The sequence below is a fragment of the Lepus europaeus genome, chromosome 1 (assembly GCF_033115175.1).
Source record: "Lepus europaeus isolate LE1 chromosome 1, mLepTim1.pri, whole genome shotgun sequence".
NCBI lineage: Eukaryota > Metazoa > Chordata > Mammalia > Lagomorpha > Leporidae > Lepus > Lepus europaeus.
Window position 1 is genome coordinate 115,466,765 of NC_084827.1, and position 21,814 is coordinate 115,488,578.

The 21,814-nt window shown below is 41.4% G+C and overlaps 1 protein-coding gene across 1 annotated transcript in view; it reads left to right on the forward strand.

Annotated features, from left to right (window-relative positions):
• PDK1 (pyruvate dehydrogenase kinase 1) overlaps window positions 1-21,814 on the forward strand; it is a 39,919-nt gene that overhangs the window by 10,077 nt on the left and 8,028 nt on the right. The window contains exons 6-9 of the mRNA XM_062187805.1: window positions 1,425-1,502; window positions 3,513-3,589; window positions 5,998-6,096; window positions 20,130-20,240. Of these exons, the coding sequence (XP_062043789.1) occupies window positions 1,425-1,502; window positions 3,513-3,589; window positions 5,998-6,096; window positions 20,130-20,240 (365 nt within the window). The remainder of the gene's footprint in view (window positions 1-1,424; window positions 1,503-3,512; window positions 3,590-5,997; window positions 6,097-20,129; window positions 20,241-21,814) is intronic.

Here is a 21,814-nt window from a genome sequence, read left to right on the forward strand (position 1 = left end):
CTGGGTCTCCCATTTGGGTAGTGGGAACCCAAGTACTTGGGTCATCCCCTGGCACAATAGCAGGATGCTGGATGAAGAGCTGAGGTGGGACTCAATGCCAGGCAGTCCAGTATGGAATACGGGTGTCCCAAGTGGTGGCTTAACCAGTTGTGCTGCAGTGCCTGCCCCCAACCCACACTCTCCCTTTTCAATTCTTTATATTGGGAGCAATGATTCATAACAGTTTGGTTGGCATCTTTTCACACTTTCTTTTACTTCATGTACTCATATGTTTGCACAGTTGTTGATCTTATTGCTTGTTGTTTTTAGAAAATGGGATGCTATACATTTTTCTAAAGTTTTACAAATACCATGTATTTGTAAATAGAGGGAGCTCCCATCCACCAGCATTCTCCCCAATTATGTGCACTCTCAGGGAGCAGAATCTGGTTTTAGAACCAGGTCTCTTGTGTGAGTGGCAGAAACTCAACCACTTGAGCCATCACCTACTGCCTTTTAGGATCTATATTAGCAGGAAACTGGAGTCAGAAACTGGAGCTAGGGAATCAAATTCAGCCTGATGTGGGATCCTGGCATCCTAACTTGTGTTTAAACTGCTAGGCCCAGCACCCATCCTCCCCCAAGTTTCTAAATGGCTATATGGGGTATATCAATATGCATTGATCTGTCCTCTTGTTGATTCACAGTTTTAATTTTTTCCTATTATCAGCAGCACCAACAGCCTGAATTTGAGTCCCTACTCCCCTCCCCATTCCTGCTAATACACAACCTAGGAGGCAGCAAGTGAAGGCTCAAGTGGTTGGGTTCCTGCCGCTCACGTGGGAGACCCAAATTGTGTTCTATGTTGCTGACTGTTGCTGGCATTCTACTAGCTATATTCTGGACCTTAGTGTGGAAGAGCAGTGGAAGAAGTTACCCAGTTGAAAATAGAGTTGGTTGGTAGTTTCCTAAGGCGATGCTAACTCTTGCTCCATGGTAATACTAAATAAAAATCAGTGTTTGAGTGAACTGGTGGGTGGGAGCTCTGTCTCTCAGCCACTCAGATAAATCAGTAAATAAGTAAATGCAAATTTAAATGCATTTAAAATTTTGATACTTCCAAAGAGATATCAAACAGTGGATTAGAATACCTATTTCCTAAACTTTGTCCAACTCTAATTTTATGCTATAGCTATTGTAATACATATATTTTTTGTTCTGCTTTGTAATGTATTTTTCCATACCAAATTTTTTATGGTTATATCTCATTCTTTATGATAATTAGGCTGCATCATATTACAGTTAGACTGTCCTCAAACTAGGATTGCTATGTGTATTTTCTTTGGTAGAGTTTAAATTTTTCATTTATTAATACTATTGGCATCTTAATGTATGAAAGAGAAATAAATTTACTTAATACCTTCTTTTGTTTTGATTCAAACTAGATGGCTATGAAAATGCTAGGCGTCTGTGTGATTTGTATTATATTAACTCTCCTGAACTAGAACTTGAAGAATTAAATGGTAAGCCTGATGTTATCTTTTCCTCAATGATTAGTGTTCTAATTGCCTGAAATGGAGTAAGTTAGATTGGTTTTGACAGAGAAGGACCCTTTCATCAACTTCTTCATTAGATATGAAAACTAATAGGGTACGATCATATTTGTGTGTGTGTATATATAATAATCATGTATATAATTTAGTTGGATTCTTTGTGAAAGCATTTTTGCTTTTTCCTTTTTTTTTTTTCCAATTTTTTATTTATTTGAGAGGTAGAGAGCCAGAGAGGTGGAGATAGAGCTCCCATCTGCTTATATACTCCCTGAATGTCCAAGAGCTGAGCCAGGGCCAGAGCCAGAACCAGGAGCTGGGAACTCAATCCGGGTGTCCCATGAGATGCTGGGAGCTCAATTACTTGAGTCATCACTGTTGCCTTCCAAAGTCTGCATTGAAACTGAAGTCAGGAATTGAACCTAGGCTCTCTGATGTGAGATGTGGGCTTCTTAACCACTAGGCTAAACAGCTGCTCCATTTTTCCTTATTTTTAGTTGATAACTTTAATTATTTGCTCACATTAAAAAAAATGTTTAACTTATTTGAAAGGCAGATAGAGAAAAACAGATTATCCATTTGCTGATTCACTCCCCAAATGTCTACAACAGCCTCAGCTGAGCCAGGCCAAAGGCAACGCAGTCCCATTCTCCCAAATGGGTGGTAAGGGACCTAGCCACTTGAGCTATCACTTGCTACCTCCCAGGGTAAGCATTAGCTGGAACCTGGAACCAGGAGTGGAGTAAAGACTCCAGCCCAGGTACTCTGATACTGTATGTGTCTTAATTGCTATACCAGATGCCTGCCCCTCTTTGCTTTTTTTTTTTTTTTTTTTTTTTTCTGGTTAGTCATAGAAAAATATGTTGAGAAAATTGCATTTGACTTTTAACATACTGCTTCAGAATTGTAAGGTTTGCCTTTCCCTGCTTCCTGAATTGTAAATGACCTTTTATTGGTAGGAAATGGAAAGACTGGAGATGTAAATGAGGAAAGAAAGGTGCTCATCTGCTTGGGAATGTCTTTCTCTCCACTGGTCTTGTTTTTATCCTAAGTGGCACCTGTGGGACCCAAAGGATTGATGTGTTGGAAAGAGATTGATGAGTCTCACTGTTTTTCCTAGAGGCGTGGTAATTTGACAGAAGGGAATACATTTCTTAAGAGAATACTTTCAGAAGGGGTAAGAATAAAATTAAATAGGCTTTTACTAAGCTGTATTCTGGACCTTAGATTGAAAGAGCAGTGGAAAAAGTTACCCAGTTAAAAATAGAATGCCTTGGTGGTTTTTTAAAGTCGTGTTAAGTCTTGTTCCATGATGGTACTAGATAAGAACCACAATATACAAATGACAGTTTGGGAACCTGAGCAGCTGTGGACAGTTTCCACACATGCTATTTATGGTCCTGAGAGGGAGTTTATTCAAAGGAGGGTCTGATTTATTGGTTGATTATTCTATAGTAAGTCTTATTTCTTTGCTGTACCAAAGGTTTTGTTTTATACTCTACTCCTGCCCCCAAATAGGCTTCTAATGTTTGAATGGAGAGTTAGTACCCCTTGAGAATCTGATGCTAGCTCAAATATTTCCTTTAGCTCTCTACCCATAGAAAATGCTGAAATAAAACAGACAGCATTCTCCCCAAAGAAATGTTTAGAAAATGACTTTTTTAAAGAATGTACTTTTGTGAATTGGACTGTGCAACACTTCCCTACTTTTAGTGTCCTTTAGAAAGATAAACTGCCATGTAGAAAAATGGTTAGATTGTTATGCAGGTTTTTAAGAAATAACCACAGTACTCTTGTCATATGTAAATGGTTTTAAGTATGGGGTTCAAGCACTGATACATGAAGAAATGGTGTGGCAGTTCTTCCCCAAATAATACTGTTCTCCATAGTTAATGTTTTCTTTTCATCACCACACAATTTATTCTTAAAAATGCTGTAAGCACATCTCTCTGTACTTTCATATTTTTCTCTTCTGCTCTGTAGCAAAATCACCAGGACAGCCAATACAAGTGGTTTATGTACCGTCCCATCTCTATCACATGGTGTTTGAACTTTTCAAGGTTTGTAAAATAGTATCACATAACCTTTGCCAGTGCTTTCCTGAAGTTCGGAGTCTACTCAGAAAGTCAGATATTCTACTAGGTTCTCCCTGTTTCATTAAAAGATGCCATTCACGTTGCCAGAGATCTGCTTTTGCCAGCATGGACGGATGCCTCTGTGTAGTGAGAGCTCAGACTTTGGAGTGCATGAGACCTGGGTTTGAACCCCAGTTCTGTCACCTAATGCGTGTGATCTTTGGCGATTCAGTCTTCTTCTCTGAGCCTCCGTTTTCTGTCCTGTAAAACAAAGATGATTTTTGAAGATTATTTTTAGTTGATAACTAAAAAAACATTGTAGATGTCTAGTACAATGGCACACATTGGTGCTCAGTAAAGTTATAATTTCATAAAATATTTAGAAGATTAGTTTATAATTTCTAGCTTCAGAGTACCACCAGTCTCAGTGATAAACCATCTTTTTTTTTTTTTAAAGGACGGGGGCAGGAGAAAGTCACTTATTGACATACAGGTCTTCTGTTATATTTACTGTGTTTTTTTTTTTTTTTTTTTTTTTTGATAGGCAGAGTGGATAGTGAGAGAGAGAGACAGAAAGGTCTTCCTTTGCCGTTGGTTCACCCTCCAGTGGCCGCCGTGGCTGGCGCATTGTGGCCAGCACACCGCGCTGATCTGAAGGCAGGAGTCAGGTGCTTCTCCTGGTCTCCCATGGGGTGCAGGGCCCAAGCACTTGGGCCATCCTCCACTGCACTCCCTGGCCACAGCAGAGAGCTGGCCTGGAAGAGGGGCAACCGGGACAGAATCTGGCGCCCTGACCGGGACTAGAACCTGGTGTGCTGGTGCCACAAGGCAGAGGATTAGCCTATTGAGCCACAGCGCCGGTTTTTTTTTTTTTAAAGATTTATTTATTTACTTGAGAGCTACAGAGAGGGAGAGACAGAGGAGAGAGGTTTTTCATTTGCTGGTTCACATCCCCAAATGGCCACGATGGCTGGAGCTGGTCCAATCTGAACCCATGAGCTATTTCTAGGTCTCCCACGAGGGTACAGGGGCCCAAGCACTTGGGCCATCTTCTATTGCTTTCCCAGGCCATCAGCGGGGATCTGAAATGGAGCAGCTGGGACTAGAACTGGCACCCATATGGGATGCTGGCACTGTAGGTGGATGTTTAACCTACTGTGCCACAGTGCTGGCCCTATATTTATCATTTTTACAATAAATTTTGGAAACAAAGTTAAATTGTGCTGATAATTTTGTAGTGTCTCCTCTCTACCCCCACCTCCTGGTGACACTTGACAGGAAGATGGCTGAGGAGTGGCACAGGTGCCTGTAACTGCAAGTGGCTGCTTGTAGTCGGAAGCCAGTAGTCTCTCACACTTTGGTTAGCATGCCTCTGCCAGCTGCAGACTAGCAGAGAGAAGAGGTGGCTTTCATTCTGATAATGTGACACAGACATTCCCAAAACAGAAAAGCCAACTATCTTCGAGCAGCAAAGGTTCTAAAATGCTCTTTTGCTCTAAGACAGCAAGATTGTATCCAGTACCTTCTAAAAATTTTTCCATTAGAGTGGTTAAATAAACAGTGATTGGCACTTAAAAGATTAAAACTAATTGGCTTTGGAGATTCCAGCCACACAAAGATCTGGTACCCTACAGTGCTTAATAAAACAGTTACCCCATATTGTATAAACTGTTTTATGTGATGTCAGTGACAGTGGCTTTTAACTGGAACCTCATCTTACACTGCCTTTGCTAGAAATGGTGGAGTCTCCTATTCCAGCCTGCTCCGTCTGGATTGCTGCTTCAGGGCCGTGCCCCGACTCCCACCTCAGCCCTGTCTTTTTGGCTGCATCTAGTCTTTGTCAGCTTGTGCTCCCAGGCTACATGTAATGCTGGTGTCGTCTTGTTGGCATCGTGTCTCCCAAATTATTTAGATGAACATGATGAAAATAGTTTTATGAGGCAGTTATTCTTAGTCTCAAACTAGTGTAAATGTATTAGTTTCTCCATCATATTAGGATCTTTGCTGTTACTATCATGAAAAAGGTTTTCTTTTAGATGATTAAAATGGTTCTTAAAAATAGAGCTGGAACTACATTTTCAAAAATATGCTTTTTTTTGCCCATTATTTACTGAAATTATGGAGGAGGTTTCTGGACAGACTTTTCTGCTTTAAAAAGTTTTAGAAGTCTGGTTTTAGAATATATGCAGAATTTGGTTGGAATCTTTAAAATATGCTTCATATTCCCCCAAGCTGACTCAGTTTTTAAAAAAGTAACTTTAAATATGGATGTAAGAATATGATTATTTGATCTCCATGGCCTTTAAATTTAAATAGTACATTTATTTTTTTTTTAAATTGTTAGCCTTTCTTTTAAAAAACTGTTTTTTAAATGTAATTCTAATATATTTCAGAATGCAATGAGAGCAACCATGGAACACCATGCCGACAAAGGTGTTTACCCCCCCATTCAAGTTCATGTCACACTGGGTAATGAGGATTTGACTGTGAAGGTAAATGCTTCTATTTTTAAAATTGATCTACAGGCATACAAGGATAACCATACACATAATATCTGGAAAACACGATTTACTCTCAAAGGAAAGAAAGAAGTCTTGGCTAATAGATAATAAGCACATAGCTTCATTTATCTAGTAGCAGGTCATAGAATTAACCCTTCATTCCACTTCTATTCTGGTCCCTAATCCAGGCAGTTCAAGTTAAAGTAAATCTTGGTGATTGTACTTTAGCAGTCATCAGTACTATCCATTTAGATGAGCAAGATCTAAAATATTTGGGTATTTGTAGCAATTATGAAATTAGGATAGCATGTTTCATTTTAAAGTGTTTTTATTTATTTTTATTTAAAAGTTAAAGTGACAGAAAAGGAGAACTTCCATCTGCTGGTTTACTCCCCAGATGCTTGCAACAGCCTGTCTGTGTCTCCCTTGTGGATGGCAGGGACCCAAGCACAGTAATTAAGCTGCCATGTGAGACTCCTATATGGAAATGTATAGGTTTGAGTCCTGGTTCCCCTCTATGTATTTAGCTCCCTGCTAATGCTGCTAATGCTGATAACCCTTTGGGTAGCAGGTGATGACTTACCTAGATGTCCCTGCCACTCACATAGGAGACCCAGATGGAATTCACAGCTTCTGACTTTGGCTTGGCCCAGTCCTAGTTGTTGCAGGCAATAGTGGAATGAACCACTGGATGGAAGATCTTTCTGTCTTTGTCTTTACCTCTCTGCTTTTCATATAAATAACACTTTTTTTTTTTTAATTAGAAAAAAAAATAACTCTGGAGATCTGATACTACCTTCTCCCAAAGTTTTTTTTTTTTTTTATTAGCGCAGCATCGGGGGGAGTGTCTGGTGACTTTTTTGAACTGTTTATAGTCTGTATTCTTTGTGTGTTGGTCAATGAAGCCTATTCTGTTAGGTTAGTGGTCAGCTACTGATTGGACTGAGGTTTGCTGAAGTGCCTGAACCAATAACCCTTCCAACTTCCAGCCCTTGGCAAGGGACCTGCACATAGGAGCATACCTTTGACACTCAGCTGGGCAGCTGACAACGTTGCTTGGCACGGAGCCTCAAAGTCAGTGAGGGCTTTCTCTTTTTCTTTTTTTAAATTTTATTTAAGTTACGCAAGTTTCATATATACAGATTTAGGACACAGTGGGATATCCCCTCCCACCCGTGCTCCAACCCTTCTTCCCCCTCCCTCTTGGATTTCTGTTCTTAATTTTTACCATGATTATTTTCAGTGTAGTTAATGATCATGTAGTTAACCCTACTCTAAGTAAAGGAGTTCAACAAATAGTATGAAAAGAAAGAAAACAAAACAAAAACAAAACACTGTTCCTCAATGGAAGAGACAAGGGCTATAAACAATTATCTATTCTCAAAACGTCTATTTTACTCCAATATATTACATCTGAGGTATTCTATTAGTTATGATAAATCAGAGAAAACATGATATATTTTTGGGACTGGCTTATTTCACTAAGTATAATGGTTTCCAGTTATGACCATCTTGTTGCAAAAAACAGGACTTCATTTTTTTTTTTTTATAGCTTAGCAGTACTCCATAGTGTATATATACCGTAATTTCTATATCCATTTCATCATGAAAGGGTGATGTCCAGTTAATGGACATCTGGGTTGATTCCATATCTTTGTTATTGTGAATTGTGCTGCAGTGAACATGGAGGTATAGATAACTAGTTCATATACTGATTTCCTTTTTTTTTTCTTTTTTAAAGAGATTTATTTATTTATTTGAAAGCCAGAGTCACAGAGAGGCAGAGGCAGAGAGAGAGAGAGCGGTCTTTCATCTGCTGGTTTATTCCCCACATGACCACAATGGATAGGGCTGGGCCAAGCTGAAGCCAGGTGCTTCTTTTGGGTCTCCCAATGTGGGTACAGGGGCCTAAGGACTTGGGCCATCTTCCACTGCTTTCCCAGGTCATAGCAGAGAGCTGAATTGGAAGTAGAGCAGCTGGGACTTGAACTGGCGCTCATACAGGATGCCAGCACCACAGGCAGTGGCTTTATCGGCTATGCCATTGTGCCAGCCCCTAATTTCTTTTGATTTGGGTAAATTCTCAGGAGTGGGATGGCTGGGTCATATGGTAGGTCTGTATTCAGATTTTTGAGGTATCTCCATACTGTCTTCCATAGTGGTTTCAACAGTTTATGTTCCCACCAACAGTGGCTCAGGGTGCCTTTTTCCCCCACATCCTTGCCAGTTCTCTAATAATTTGATAGTTTCAGGTTGTAGATTTAGGTCTTTAATCCATTTGGAGTGGATTTTTTTTTTTTTTTTTTTTTTTTTTTACAGGCAGAGTGGACAGTGAGAGAGAGAGAGACAGAGAGAAAGGTCTTCCTTTGCCGTTGGTTCACCCTCTAATGGCCGCCGCGGTAGCGCGCTGTGGCCGGCGCACCGCGCTGTTCCGATGGCAGGAGCCAGGTGCTTCTCCTGGTCTCCCATGGGGTGCAGAGCCCAAACACTTGGGCCATCCTCCACTGCACTCCCTGGCCACAGCAGAGAGCTGGCCTGGAAGGGGGGCAACCGGGACAGGATCGGTGCCCCGACCAGGACTAGAACCCGGTGTGCCGGCGCCGCAAGGCGGAGGATTAGCCTGTTGAGCCACGGCGCCGGCTGGAGTGGATTTTTGTGTAAAGTGTGAGGTAGGTGTCCTGCTTCAAACTTCTGCATGTGGAAATCTAGTTTTCCCAGCAACATTTGTTGAAGAGACTGTCCTTACTGTAGGGATTGGTTTTAGCTCTTTGGTCAAATATAAGTTGGTTGTAGATGCTTGGATTGATTTCTGGAGTTTCTGTTCTGTTCCATTGGTCTACCCATCTGTTTCTGTACCAGTACCAGGCTGTTTCGATTATAACTGCCCTGTACTATGTCTTGAAATCTGATATTGTGATGCTGCCAACTTTGTTTTTGTTGTATAAGACTGCTTTAGATATTCAAGGTCTCCTTTGTTTTCATATGAATTTCAGCACAATTTTCTCTAGATCTGAGAAGAATGTCTTTGATATTTTGATTGGTATCACATTGAATCTGTAAATTGCTTTTGGAAGAATGGACTTTTTTCTTTTTTAAGATTTATTTATTTGAAAGACAGAGTTACAGAGAGAGGTAGAGACAGAGAGGTCTTCCATCTGCTGGTTCACTCCCCAGATGGCCGCAACGGCCGGAGCTGTGCTGATCAGGAGCCAGGAGCTTCTTCCAGGTCTCCCGTGTGGGTGCAGGATCCCAAGGACTGGGGCCATCCTCCACTGCTTTCCCAGGTCATAGCAGAGAGCTGGATGGGAAGAGGAGCAGCTGGGACTAGAACCAGCACCCATATGGGATGCTGGTGCTTCAGGCCAGGGCTTTAACCTGCTGTGCCAAAGCACCAGCCCCAAGAATGGACATTTTGATGATATTATTTCAATCCATGAACATGGAAGATTTTTTTATATCTTCTTCTATTTCTTCCTTTAATGTTTTGTAATTTTCATCATAGAGATCTTTGGCATCCTTGGTTAAATTTATTCCAAGGTCTTTGATAGATTGTTTGTATAGCTATTGTGAATGGGATTGATCATAGAAGTTCTTTCTCAACCGTGGCTTTGTCTGTGTATACAAAAGCTGTTGATTTTTGTGTATTGATTTTATATCCTGCTTCTTTAACCAAATTCTTCTATGAGTTCCTAGACTCTTGATGGAGTCTTTTGAATCCCTTATATATAGAATGATCTCATCTGCACATAGGGATAGTTTGACTTCCTCTTTCCCAATCTGTACCCCTTTGATTTGTTTTTCTTGCCTAATGGCTCTGGCTAAAACTTCCAGGACTATATTGAACAGCACTGGTGAGAGTGGTCATCCCTGTCTGGTTCTGAAGATCAGTGGGAATGCTTCCAACTTTTCCCCATTCAATAGGATACTGGCTGTGGGTTTTTCGTAAATTGCCTTGACTGTATTCAGGAATGTTCCTGCTATACCCAGTTTAGTTGGAGTTTTCATCATGGTTTTCTCTGTCTTCATGGCTCAATTTAGATAGGTTATATGTGTCCAAGAATCTATCCATTCTTGATTTCCCAGTTTGTTGGCATATTGCTCTTTGTAGTAATTTCTGATGATTCTATTTATTTCTGTGGTGTTGTTAAATTTCCTTTTTCATCTCTGATTTTATTGATTTGGCTCTTCTCTCTCCTTTTTATGGATAGTTGGGCCAATGGTGTGTCAATTTTGCATATTTTTTCAAAAAACCAGCTCTTTGTTTTGCTGATCTTTTGTATTCAATTTTTTTTTTATTTCTTCTCTAATTTTAGTTCTTTTCTCCTACTAGTTTTGGGTTTGGTTTGCTGTTATTTTTCTAGATCCTTGAGATGCATTGATGGCTCATTTATTTGGTGCCTTTCCAATTTCTTGATGTAGGCACCAATTGCTATGAAGTTTCCTCTTACTGCTTTTGATGTATCCCATAAGGTTTGATATGTTGTATTGTCTTTGTTTCCAGAAATTTTTTGATGTCTTTTGGTTTCTTGTATGGTCCACTGTTCATTCGGGAGCATGTTGTTCAGTCTCCATGTGTTTACATATGTTCTAGAGATTCCTGAGTTGCTGATTTGCAGCTTCATTCCATTGTGGTCTGAGAAAATGCATGGTATGATTTCAATTTTTTTGAATTGCTGAGACTTGCTTTATGGCCTAGTATGTGGTCAATCCTAGAGAAAGTTCCATGCACTGCTGAGAAGAATGTGTATTCTGCAACTGTAGGATGAAAAGTTCTTTAGATATCTGTTAGGTCCATTTGGTCTGTAGTGTTGATTAACTGCACTGTTTCCTTGCTGATTTTCTGTCTGGTTCATCTGTCTATTGCTGAAAGGGGTATTGAAATCCCCTACTACTATTTTTGAGTCTGTGTCTCTGTTTAGATCCCTTAACATTTCTTTTAATTAGCCAGGTCTCCTGTAATTAGGTGCATATATGTTCATAATAGTTACATCTTCTTGTTGAATTGATTCCTGAATCATTATATAGTGTCCTTCTTTGTCTCTTTTAATAGTTTTTGTGTTAAAGTCTATTTTGAATGATATAAGGATGGCTATACCAGCTCTTTTTTGGTTTCTGTTGGCATGGAATATCTTTTTCCATCCTTTCACTTTCAGTCTGTGCATCTTTGTTGGTGAGATGTGTTTTTTGTAGGCTGAAAATAGCTGGGTTTTGTTTTTCAGTCCATTCAGCCAGTCTGTGTCTTTTAACTGGAGAGTTGTGGCCATTTACATTCAAGTTGACTATTGATAAGTAACGACTTGGCCCTGATATTTTTCCATAAATATTTCTATTTTTTTACTTGAGATTTCCTTTGTTCTTTTACTGAGAGCTTTCCTTCCTTTACCTTCTTTCATAGTGATGACCATGTTTCCGTCTGCAGCTCATCCTTAAACATTTTCTGTAAATCAGGATGGGTGGTGACAAATTCTTTCAATTTCTATTTGTCATGGAAGGCCTTTATTTCACCTTCATTTGTAAATGAGAATTTTGCAGGGTATGGTATTCTGGGTTGATAGTTCTTTTTTCTTAAGACTTGGAATATATCTCATTATTCTCTCTTAGCCTGTAGGGTTTCTGATGAGAAGTCCACTGTGAGTCTAATTGGAGATCCTCTGAAAGTAATCTGGTGTTTCTCTTGTGCACATTTTAGATCTTTTCTTTATGTTTTACTTTGGAGAGTTTGATTACAATGTATCATGGTGAAGAGCTTTTCTGATCATGTCAATTAGGAGTTCTATGTGCTTCCTGTACTTGGATGTCCCTTTCTTTTTCCAAATTAGGAAAACTTTGTTATTATTTCACTAAAAAGGCCTTCTTTTTTTTTTTTTTTTTTTGACAGACAGAGTGGACAGTGAGAGAGAGAGAGAAAGGTCTTCCTTTTGCCGTTGGTTCACCCTCCAATGGCCACCGCGGTAGGCGCGCTGTGGCCAGCGCACCGTGCTGTTCCGATGGCAGGAGCCAGGTGCTTCTCCTGGTCTCCCATGGGGTGCAGGGCCCAAGAGCTTGGGCCATCCTCCACTGCACTCCCTGGCCACAGCAGAGAGCTGGCCTGGAAGAGGGGCAACCGGGACAGGATCGGTTCCCTGACTGGGACTAGAACCCAGTGTGCCGGCGCCGCAAGGTGGAGGATTAGCCTAGTGAGCCGCGGCGCCGGCTTAAAAAGGCCTTCTAATCCTTTCTCTCTTTCCACTCCTTCAAGAACTAGAACCTGTATGTTGGATCATTTGATAGTATCCTGTAGATTACCAACAGTGTTTTTTAGTTTTCTAATTATTAGGTTTTGTCTGATTGTATAATTTCCTGTGCTTTGTCTTCTAAATTGGATAGTCTTTCTTCTGACTCACTGATTCTGTTGTTAAGGCTTTCCACTGCATTTTTATTCGTTGTACTGAATTCTTCATTTTCAAGATTTCATTTTGATTTCTTCTTAAGATCTCAATTTCATGGAAGAAATTTTCTTTCATGTCATTATGCATTTCATTAATTTGTGCATTTGCTTCTGATTACGTCTACATAATCCTAATGATCAATTTTTTGAATTCTATTTCTGGCATTCCTTCAGTCTCATCTTCACAATCTAGTATTGAAGTGTTGTGTTCTTTTCGGGGGTGTCATGTTGTCTTCCTTATTCTTGTTTCTTAAATTGGTGTGTGTGTTATTCGGCATTTATGGAGATACTAGTTGGTTTCTTCTTTGTTGTTTTCACTGTGGTGGCTTTTATCTTTGGACTGTGTCTGAGTCCAGCTCCCTATCTGTTCTCCCCACCAGACTCAGCAGTCTCCATTTGGCTGGTTGCTGGGCATGGACATGAGCTGGTGTAGCTGTTATGTATGTCCAAAATGGTGCCTGCTCTCTATCAGCTTGTTACAGGATGCTGTTGCAGGGTGATCAGGGAGAGAGAAAATGTGTCCCCCCAACTCCCTTTATTTTTTCTCCTCTAGTTTGGCAGGTACACTATCCCCACAGGGCTCTAAGCTGAATTCCCTCTAGACTTTTCCTGCAGCTTTTTCACTGGCTTGGGCTGCTGCAGTCTGGTCTCACCTGATACTCTCCAATACTGGTGTGGAGGCTCTCAGCTCTAAAAATCTAATTTTTCATCTGTACTGTTTTAAGATCTATTTTTCATCTGTGTCTGAAATTTCACTGTCAGCCTTTTCTGTCTCATTGGGTTAGGTCCTGTAGACCTTCCATTATCCTTCCTCGTTTCTTAACTCTTTAAGGTAGTCCTACTGCTGGGGCTTCATGAAATCGTGCTCTGATTTTTCTTATTTCTTCCTTTTTTTTTTTTAATCACTTTAACTTTCTGTTCTGTTCTATGAGATTTCCATGACTTTAAATTCCCAGTACTCGGCCGGCGCCGTGGCTTAACAGGCTAATCCTCTGGATTGCAGCACCGGCACACCGGGTTCTAGTCCCGGTTGGGGCGCCGGATTCTATCCCGGTTGCCCCTCTTCCAGGCCAGCTCTCTGCTATGGCCTGGGAAGGCAGTGGAGGATGGCCCAAGTCCTTGGGCCCTGCACCCGCATGGGAGACCAGGAGAAGCACCTGGTTCCTGGCTTTGGATCAGCGAGATGTGCTGGCCGCAGTGGCCATTGGAGGGTGAACCAACGGCAAAAAGGAAGACCTTTCTCTCTGTCTCTCTCTCTCACTATCCACTCTGCCTGTCAAAAAAAAAAAAAAAAAAAAAAGAAAGAAAAAAAAAGAAACTCTCTGTTCCTCTAATTAAATTAAAAAAAAAAATTCCCAGTACTTCCTTGTATTATCTTATTAGGAAATTTCAAGAAGTTATTCCTTTTTATGGTATTCCAGTTTTATTTTGTCACTGCAAGGATATTAATTGTAGTGATTCTTTTTAAATTTCATTTTTTCTGACAACCGTACTTAACAGGTTCTGTTATCTCCATTTTACTTTATTTATTTGAGAGTTAGAGGTACAGAGGGAGAGACAGAGAGAAAGGTTTTCCATCTGCTGGTTCACTCCCCAAATGGCTACAACAGCTGGATCTAAGGCAGCCAGGAGCTTCTTGCAGGTCTCCTACACAGTTGCAGGGGCTGTAGCACTTGGGCCATCTTCTGCTTTCCCAGGCCACAGCAGAGAGCTGGATTGGAAGAGGAGCAGCTAGGCCATGAACCGGCATCCATTTGGGATGCCAGCTCCACAGACAGAGGCTTAGCCTACTGAGCTGCAGCACAGGCCCCGATTGTAGTGATTTTTTAAAATAATTTGCTTCTGCTCCCTGCACTGTTTCCTTTGGGTTTCTTTCTTTCTTTCTTTCTTTTTTTTTTTATCTATTTGTCTCTCTCGGTTTTCATTTAAAAGGGGAAGGCACAAATAAATGAACACTATGACAGTACCATCTGTTTGCTATTAAAATAATTCTGTTTGTGTCACTTAGTTTATTTTTTTAACCCAGATGCTAATGTGCCTATTTTTCATTAGTTGCAAAACAGCATCTCATCTATTAAGGCTTACTTGATTTATAGTAAGTCCCATGTGTCTTGTCTTCTGCTCCCACTTCTTTGTGGACCCAGGTCAGCCATCCATGCTCTACTACCATGGGCTCTCTTCCTCCCCACCAGGGCTTAAATTGTGCTGCAGTTAGCCCTTCCATATACTTTTTTCGGCTTCTTTCTGATGTGCTTTTGTGCTCTGGCTCTACAGCTAGTCTCTGTTGCCTGAGGTCCTCCTTTCTTGCATGGAGCAACTTGCAATGAATTGGTACAGAGAAATGTTAACAGTGACCCAGTAATTCCACTCTTCTAGGTGAACCCCAAAAGGATTAAATACAGGTATTCTAGCAAAAACTTGTATGTGAGCATTTATCACAGCGCTATTCATCCTAGTCAAAGGATGGAAACAGCCTACTGAGCATCAGTTAGTGAAGAGGTAAACAAAATGTGGTATATACATACAATGGAATGTTACTTGGCCTTAAGGACAGGCATTCAGATGTAAGATGAGTCTTGGACATCCATGCTAAGTGAAATGAGCAGTCACATAGGGCCACACAATATGTCTGGAATGGGCAAACATTTAGAGACAAGAAGTAGATACGGGGTTGCTTATGGGTGTGATGGCCAAAGGAGCCATGGTTTCTTTTTGAGGCATTAAAAAATTTTTAAAGTTGACTTTGGTGGTGGTTTGCAGATACCTACAAATAGTAGGGGTCTTCATAAAGTTCATGGAAAGTACATATTATGGAAACACTGTGCATGGGTTTCAAAATTTTTTTGTACCCAAATCTTTTAATTCCATTTTCCATGAATTTTTTAAAAACAAACTCATTTGGGGACGGCGCTGTAGCACAGCAGATAAAGCTGCTGCCTGTAACTCCAGCATCCAATATAGGTGCCAGTTCAGGTGCCGGGCTGCTCTGCTTCCAATCTAGCCCCTGCTAATGGCCTGAGAAAAGCAGTAGAAGATGGCCCAAGTGTTTGGGTCCCTGCCACCCACGTGGGAGACCCACATGAAGCTCTTGGCTCCTGGCTTTGGCCTGGCCCAGGCTGTTATGGCCATCTGGGGGGAGTCAACCAGTGGATGGAAAAATCTCTGTGTCTGTCCCTCTCTCTCTATAATTCTGTCTTGCATATGAATTAATAAATCTTAAAAAAAAATCCTCATTTATTAGAGGCCATTGAATTGGGGTGGGTATTTGGCACAGTGGTTAAGATGTGGCACCCATATGAGATGACAGTGTCATAGGCCACGGCTTTACCTGCTACACCACAGCACCAGCCCCCAAGTTATCTTAGAGAGTTCTCTAAGAACTTGAGCTGTCACAATTGTCTGTCAATTTGTCATCAGGGTGCCATTCTTCTTTCCTTAAATATATATGGAGCAAATGTCTGTCCATTCCCTCTTTCCTTTTCCTCTGACAGCTCTCTGAGAGACCTTCTGACCACCTTATAACACGTCGGCTCCCGTTTATTGCATGGCTGGTGGCAAGCAGAAGAGATTCCCTTCTCCTTTCTCGGACTGGATTCCTATGGTCTCCTGGGCCTATTCACCACTAAAATGTTGCTTCTCATGGTCCCCTGTCCCCCAGCTCCTTTGCATTTCTTATATAGCTGGTGACTGGAACTCACTTCTTGTTTTATCCTTACCTTACTGTTACTGCCCCTCTGACCAAAAGATTGAGGTAAACCAGGAAATTTTTATTCAAGTGTACCTTTTTATCTTGCTATCTTTTTTTTAAAAGGTTTATTTACTTATTTGAAAGGCAGAGTTTACGGGAGATGGGGAGGGAGATATTTTCCATCTGTTGCTTTACTACATAAATGGTCACAATGGTCAGGACTGGGCCAGGCTGAAGCCAGGAACCTAGAACTCCATCTGGGTTTCCCATGTGGGTACAGGGTCCCAAGCATTTGGGCCATCTTCTGTTGCTTACTAAGGCCATTAGCAGGGAGCCTGATTGGAATTGGAGCATTTGGGACCCAAACTGGTATCAGTATCGGATTCCAGTGTTGCTGCCTGTGATACTGGCTTTACCCCCTATACCACAACGCCAGCCCATAACCGTCTGTCCTAATGCGTTGTTTACCTCTTAGCATTTACAGAACTTGCATACTTCTCTCTCACATTACCAGCAGGTGCACAGCAGAACATGGGTTTTAAGGATGGAGAATTAACAAATTGATGGGGTTCTGAAAATACTCAGAACTTTTTCTTCATTTTACTGAAATAAATCACTTCAGGGTTTTGCATTCATAGTTAACAACTTCAGGCAGAATGTTAGACACAAGTTCTTGGTAAAGTCCTTGTATACTTTAATTAACTATGATTAATTTAGATATATTGAGAGATGTATTCAAATGGTGTTTCAAGGAAGATATTTTAAAAATTAGCTATATAATTCCCACTATAAAAGTAATAAATACATGCTATAAAGATGTTTAAAATATATATATATATATATAATACAACCATTAGCCATTCAGCCTATTGACTTTAAAAAAAAAAAATACTTCATTTTATTTGAAAGAGAAACACAGAGAGAGCACTTCCATCTGCCGGTTCACTCAGATGGCCACCAAAGCCCAGGGCTGGGCTAAGCCAAAGCCAGGAAACGGGAACTCCATCTGAATCTCTCATAGGGTATCAGGGACTCAGTACTTGAGCCATCTGCTGCCTCCTAGACACATTAGCAGGAAACGGTATCAGAAGTAGAGCTGTGACTTGATCCCTGCACTATGATAATGGAATGAATGTCCCAAGTGATGACTTAAAGCACTGGACCAAAAGCCCACTTGTGAAATATGTGTTATTCAGTCCTATATATATGAATGTATGTATAATACCTTAGAAAATAAGCCCATGTTGGCCCCCGGCGGCGCAGGGCGGCCATGCCACACGGCAAAGTTGCTGGCCTGAGCGCTGAGATGCCGGGCAGCGACATGGCGCTCACCATGGACCGGGCCTACTCGGACCCTGGCTGGCACCACCACTGCAAGAGCCGGCGCCAAAAAAATAATAATAATAATAATAAAAGCCCATGTTAATTAACTTTGAAGGAAAATAAGAATAATATATAGATAAATTACTGAGTTCAATCCACCAGATGGTTATTTGAGTTGAAAAGTGATGTAAATTATATGATGGCCTGTGTCTAAACTTACCAGAAAGTTGCCTGGGTTCTGTGTTGTAAAATTTCTTTTAGATGCTTTTTTCCTTGCTGAAAATGAAAATGTTACTATTTTCTATAGTGAAAACACCGTGGGGAAAAAACTCAAACTAGGGTGGGCGTTTGGCATAGAAGTTAAGATGCCACTTGGGATGTCTGTATCCCATATTAGTGTGCCTGGGTTCAAGTCCTGGCTTTGTTCCTATTTCCAGCTTTTGGCTAATTTGTACCCTAGGAGGCAGCAGGTGATGGCTCAAGTAGTTGGGTCCCTGCCACCATGTGGGAGATTCAGTTGAGTCCCTTGCTTCTATCTTTGGCCTCGCTCAGCCCTGCCTTCTGTGTGCATTTTAGCAATGAACCAGGATTTGGGAAATCAATCACTCTTTCACAATAAAGATTTTTAAAAGCTTCAGGCTGAAAATCTAAAGAAAGAAAAAATCACTCATTCCATATACATTAAAATTATCTAATTTCAGACTTTTTTATAATGCGAGGGGACTTTAGAAAGTTTGTGGAAAGGTAAGTTTATGGGCAGGCATTTGGCACAGCAGTTTAAGTTGCTGCTTGGGATGCCTACATCCTTTGTGCCTGGTCTGAGTTCCAGCTACTCTGCTTGTTATCCAGTGTCCTGCTGATGCCTGCCCTAGGAGGCAACAGGGGATGGCTCATCTATTTGGCCCTTGCTACGCACACGGGAGGCCTGGTTTGACTTCTGGGCTCCTAGGTTTGGTATGGTCCAACCCTCAACTCTGGCTATTATGGGCATTTGGAGAGTGAACTAGTGGATGAATGTCTCCATCTGTCTGTCTCTCTTTTGCTCTTTGTTTGGGTCTCTGGTTTTCAAATAAACAGTGAAGGGGCCAACATTGTGGTACAGTTAGTTGTTTGCTTGTGGGTACCAGCATCCCATATTGGAGTACTGGTTGAAGTCCAGGCTGCTCTGCTTCTGATCCAGCTTCCTGTTTTGTCATTCTGCCTTTCAAATAAAATAAATAAATTTAAATCCATGCATTCAAGGAGTTTTCATGTTCATAGAAAATTAAACATCTTTAGTTTCATTTTCCATGAAATTTTTTAAAAATTTATTTATTTGAAAGGCATAGTTACAGAGAGGGAGAGACAGAGAGAGGTTTTCCATATTCTGGTTCACTCTCCACATGGCCACAGTGGCCAGGGTTGAGACAGCCGAGAGCTGGGAGCTTCATTCAGTCTCTTATGTGGGTGGCAGAGGCCCAAGCACTTGGTCTATCCTGTGCTGTTTTCCCCAGGCCGTGAGGAGGGAGCTGAGTTGGAAGTGGAGTAGCCGAGACTCGAATGCACCCATATAAGATGCCAGCATCCAAGATGGTGGCTTTCTGTGCTACACCAGAAGGCTGGCTCCTCCATGAACTTTTTTTTTTTTTTTTTTAAAGATTTATTTGAAAGAGTTAGAGAGGGAGTGAGGGAAGAAAGTTCATTCTTCCATCTGCTGGTTCACTGCCCAGATGGCTGCAATGACCAAGGGTAGGCCAGGTGAAGCCAGGAGTTAGGACCTTCATCCAGGTTTCCTACGTGGGTAGCAGGGACCCAAACACTTGGGTAATTTTTCTGCTGCTTTCCTCAGACATATTAGCAGGAAGCTGGATCAGAAGTGGAGCAGCTGGGACACAAACCAGTGCCCATATGGCATGCCAGCATTGCAGGCAGCAGCTTTACCCACTATGCCACAGTGCTGGCCCCTTCATGAACTTGTGGAAGTACTCTTGTATGTAATTTTTATAAAATTAGAAATTATAAATACCTTCTAACTTGGGTTTTACTGTTTAGTATTTTGTAGACATCTCTCACATCTTATTTTCTATATAATACTTACTGGCAAATGTAATACTTTGTTTAAAATGTACGTTAGTTGGCTAACTCCTTTAGGTCATTATTCAGTTTTGGCTACTTTACATAGAACTGTGGTGGCTATTCTCATCGATTGCATACTTTCTTTCTTACTAGAATAAGTTTCCTGAAGTGATAATGTTGAGTGGCAAGGTCCATGCATTTAAAATTTCTTCCTTGTCACCACACTGTCCTCCAGAAAGGGATGACAAATTTGTTGTTACACCCAAGATGGGTGAGAACAGTGTGCTGTTGGTGGGACCTCAGGAAGAGCGTGAAACCACAGAAGTGAATTATGTATTAGAATTTTACAGATATTAGAGGGCGTGTCAGGTACATGCTCAAGGGAAATGTTTCTGTTTGCGAATTGGGCTGTGTGGTACTAATTCTCAAAGCAGTGCTCTCCCACCAGTGTTTACCCTGTGATGCTGAGTATGCAGTGGTGTTTGTGGGTCACAGAATTTGGTCTCAGAGCATGATCCTATCTTGTCTTAGATGAGTGACCGAGGAGGTGGCGTTCCTTTGAGGAAAATTGACAGACTCTTCAACTACATGTATTCAACTGCACCCCGACCTCGTGTAGAGACTTCACGCGCAGTGCCCCTGGTATGTGACCAAGAGAATGAAGTGTGCTTTTTGTGAATTGCCTTTGTGTAGGGTGCTTCAACAGGAAGAGGGGGCACCATGGGAAGCACTTCCCTCTGCATTTCAGCAGCCTTGGGAGTACTTCTTTTTAATGAAATGGGCACAAGACAGAGATTGCGGTTTCAGAGTTCTTGTTGCCAGCTTGATAGGGAGCATGGTTTCCCCTACACTGTGATAGAATAATTTTATTGTGAAAGAAAATCTGGTTTTACTGGTATTTGGAAATACTATTTTTTTTTTTTTTTTAAGATCTATTTATTTGAAAGGCAGAGTTGACAGATCTTCCATCTGCTGGTTCACTCCCCAAGTGGCTGCAACAGCCAGAGCTAGGCCTGTCCAAAGCCAGGAAGCAGGAGCTTTTTCCAGGTCTCCTACTTGGATGCAGAGGCCAGAGACTTGGGCTATCTTCTGCTGCTTTCCCAGCTGCACTAGCAGGGAGCTGGATTGCAAGTAGGGCAGCCGGGACATGAACCAGTGCCCATATGGGATGCTGGTGCTGCAGTTAACAGATTTACCCACTATGCTGCAGCACTGGCCCCAGGTCAACACTGATTTCATCTTGTGTAGACATTTTTCCTCAGGTATTTGTAATTAGGTCTCATGTTGTAGAATCAGAAATGAGATTTAAATTCAAATCCATTTTATCACTAGCCTGAAGCAAGCTCAAATTATAATTGCTACCTTTATTGATCTTAGTGACACCTGTTTTCAGATATAAAATACAGTCAACTTTTTTTAAAAAAGATTTATTTATTTATTTGAAAGTCAGAGTTACACAGAGAGAAGGAGAGGCAGAGAGAGGTCTTCCATCCACTGGTTCACTGCCCAGTTGGCTGCAACGGTTGGAGCTGCACCAGTTGGAAGCCAGGAGTTTCATTTGTGTCTCCTGCATGGGTGCAGGTGCCCAAGCACTTGGGCCATCTTCTACTGCCAGGCCACAGCAGAGAGCTGGATTGAAGTGGAGCAGCTGGGACTTGAACTGGTGCCCATATGGGATGCTGGCACTGCAGGTGGCGGCCTTACTTGCTAAGCCACAGCGCCAGCCCCACAGTCAACTTTTTGAGTTGACTACGTCCCTATCCTTACCACCCGAAACCTCACAAAAAACACTTTGGCAAATCTTTGTTCTGTAAATCTAGAAGAGTTCTATTCATCCAGGCTTTGAAGCTTCACCAGCTAATAGACTGGAATTACCCTGTGACGTGAAATACAAGATAAGATGGATGACATGAAATACAAGATAAGATGGTCTATTCTAGACCCTGTCCTAGGAAGTTGCTAGGAAGTCTTTATCGTTTTAAGAATTAAAAAAAATTTTTTCTTTCAAATTTGTTTTAAAAATATTTGTTTGAAAGGCAGAGTTACAGAGAGAGAGAGAGAGAGAGAGAGGTCTTCTATCTGCTGGTTCACTCCCTAAGTGGCTGCAATGGCCAGAGTTGGGCTGATCCAAAGCCAGGAACCAGGAGCTTCTTCCAGGTCTCCCACAAGGGTGCCGGGGCCTAAGGACCTGGGCCATAGCAGAGAGCTGGATCAGA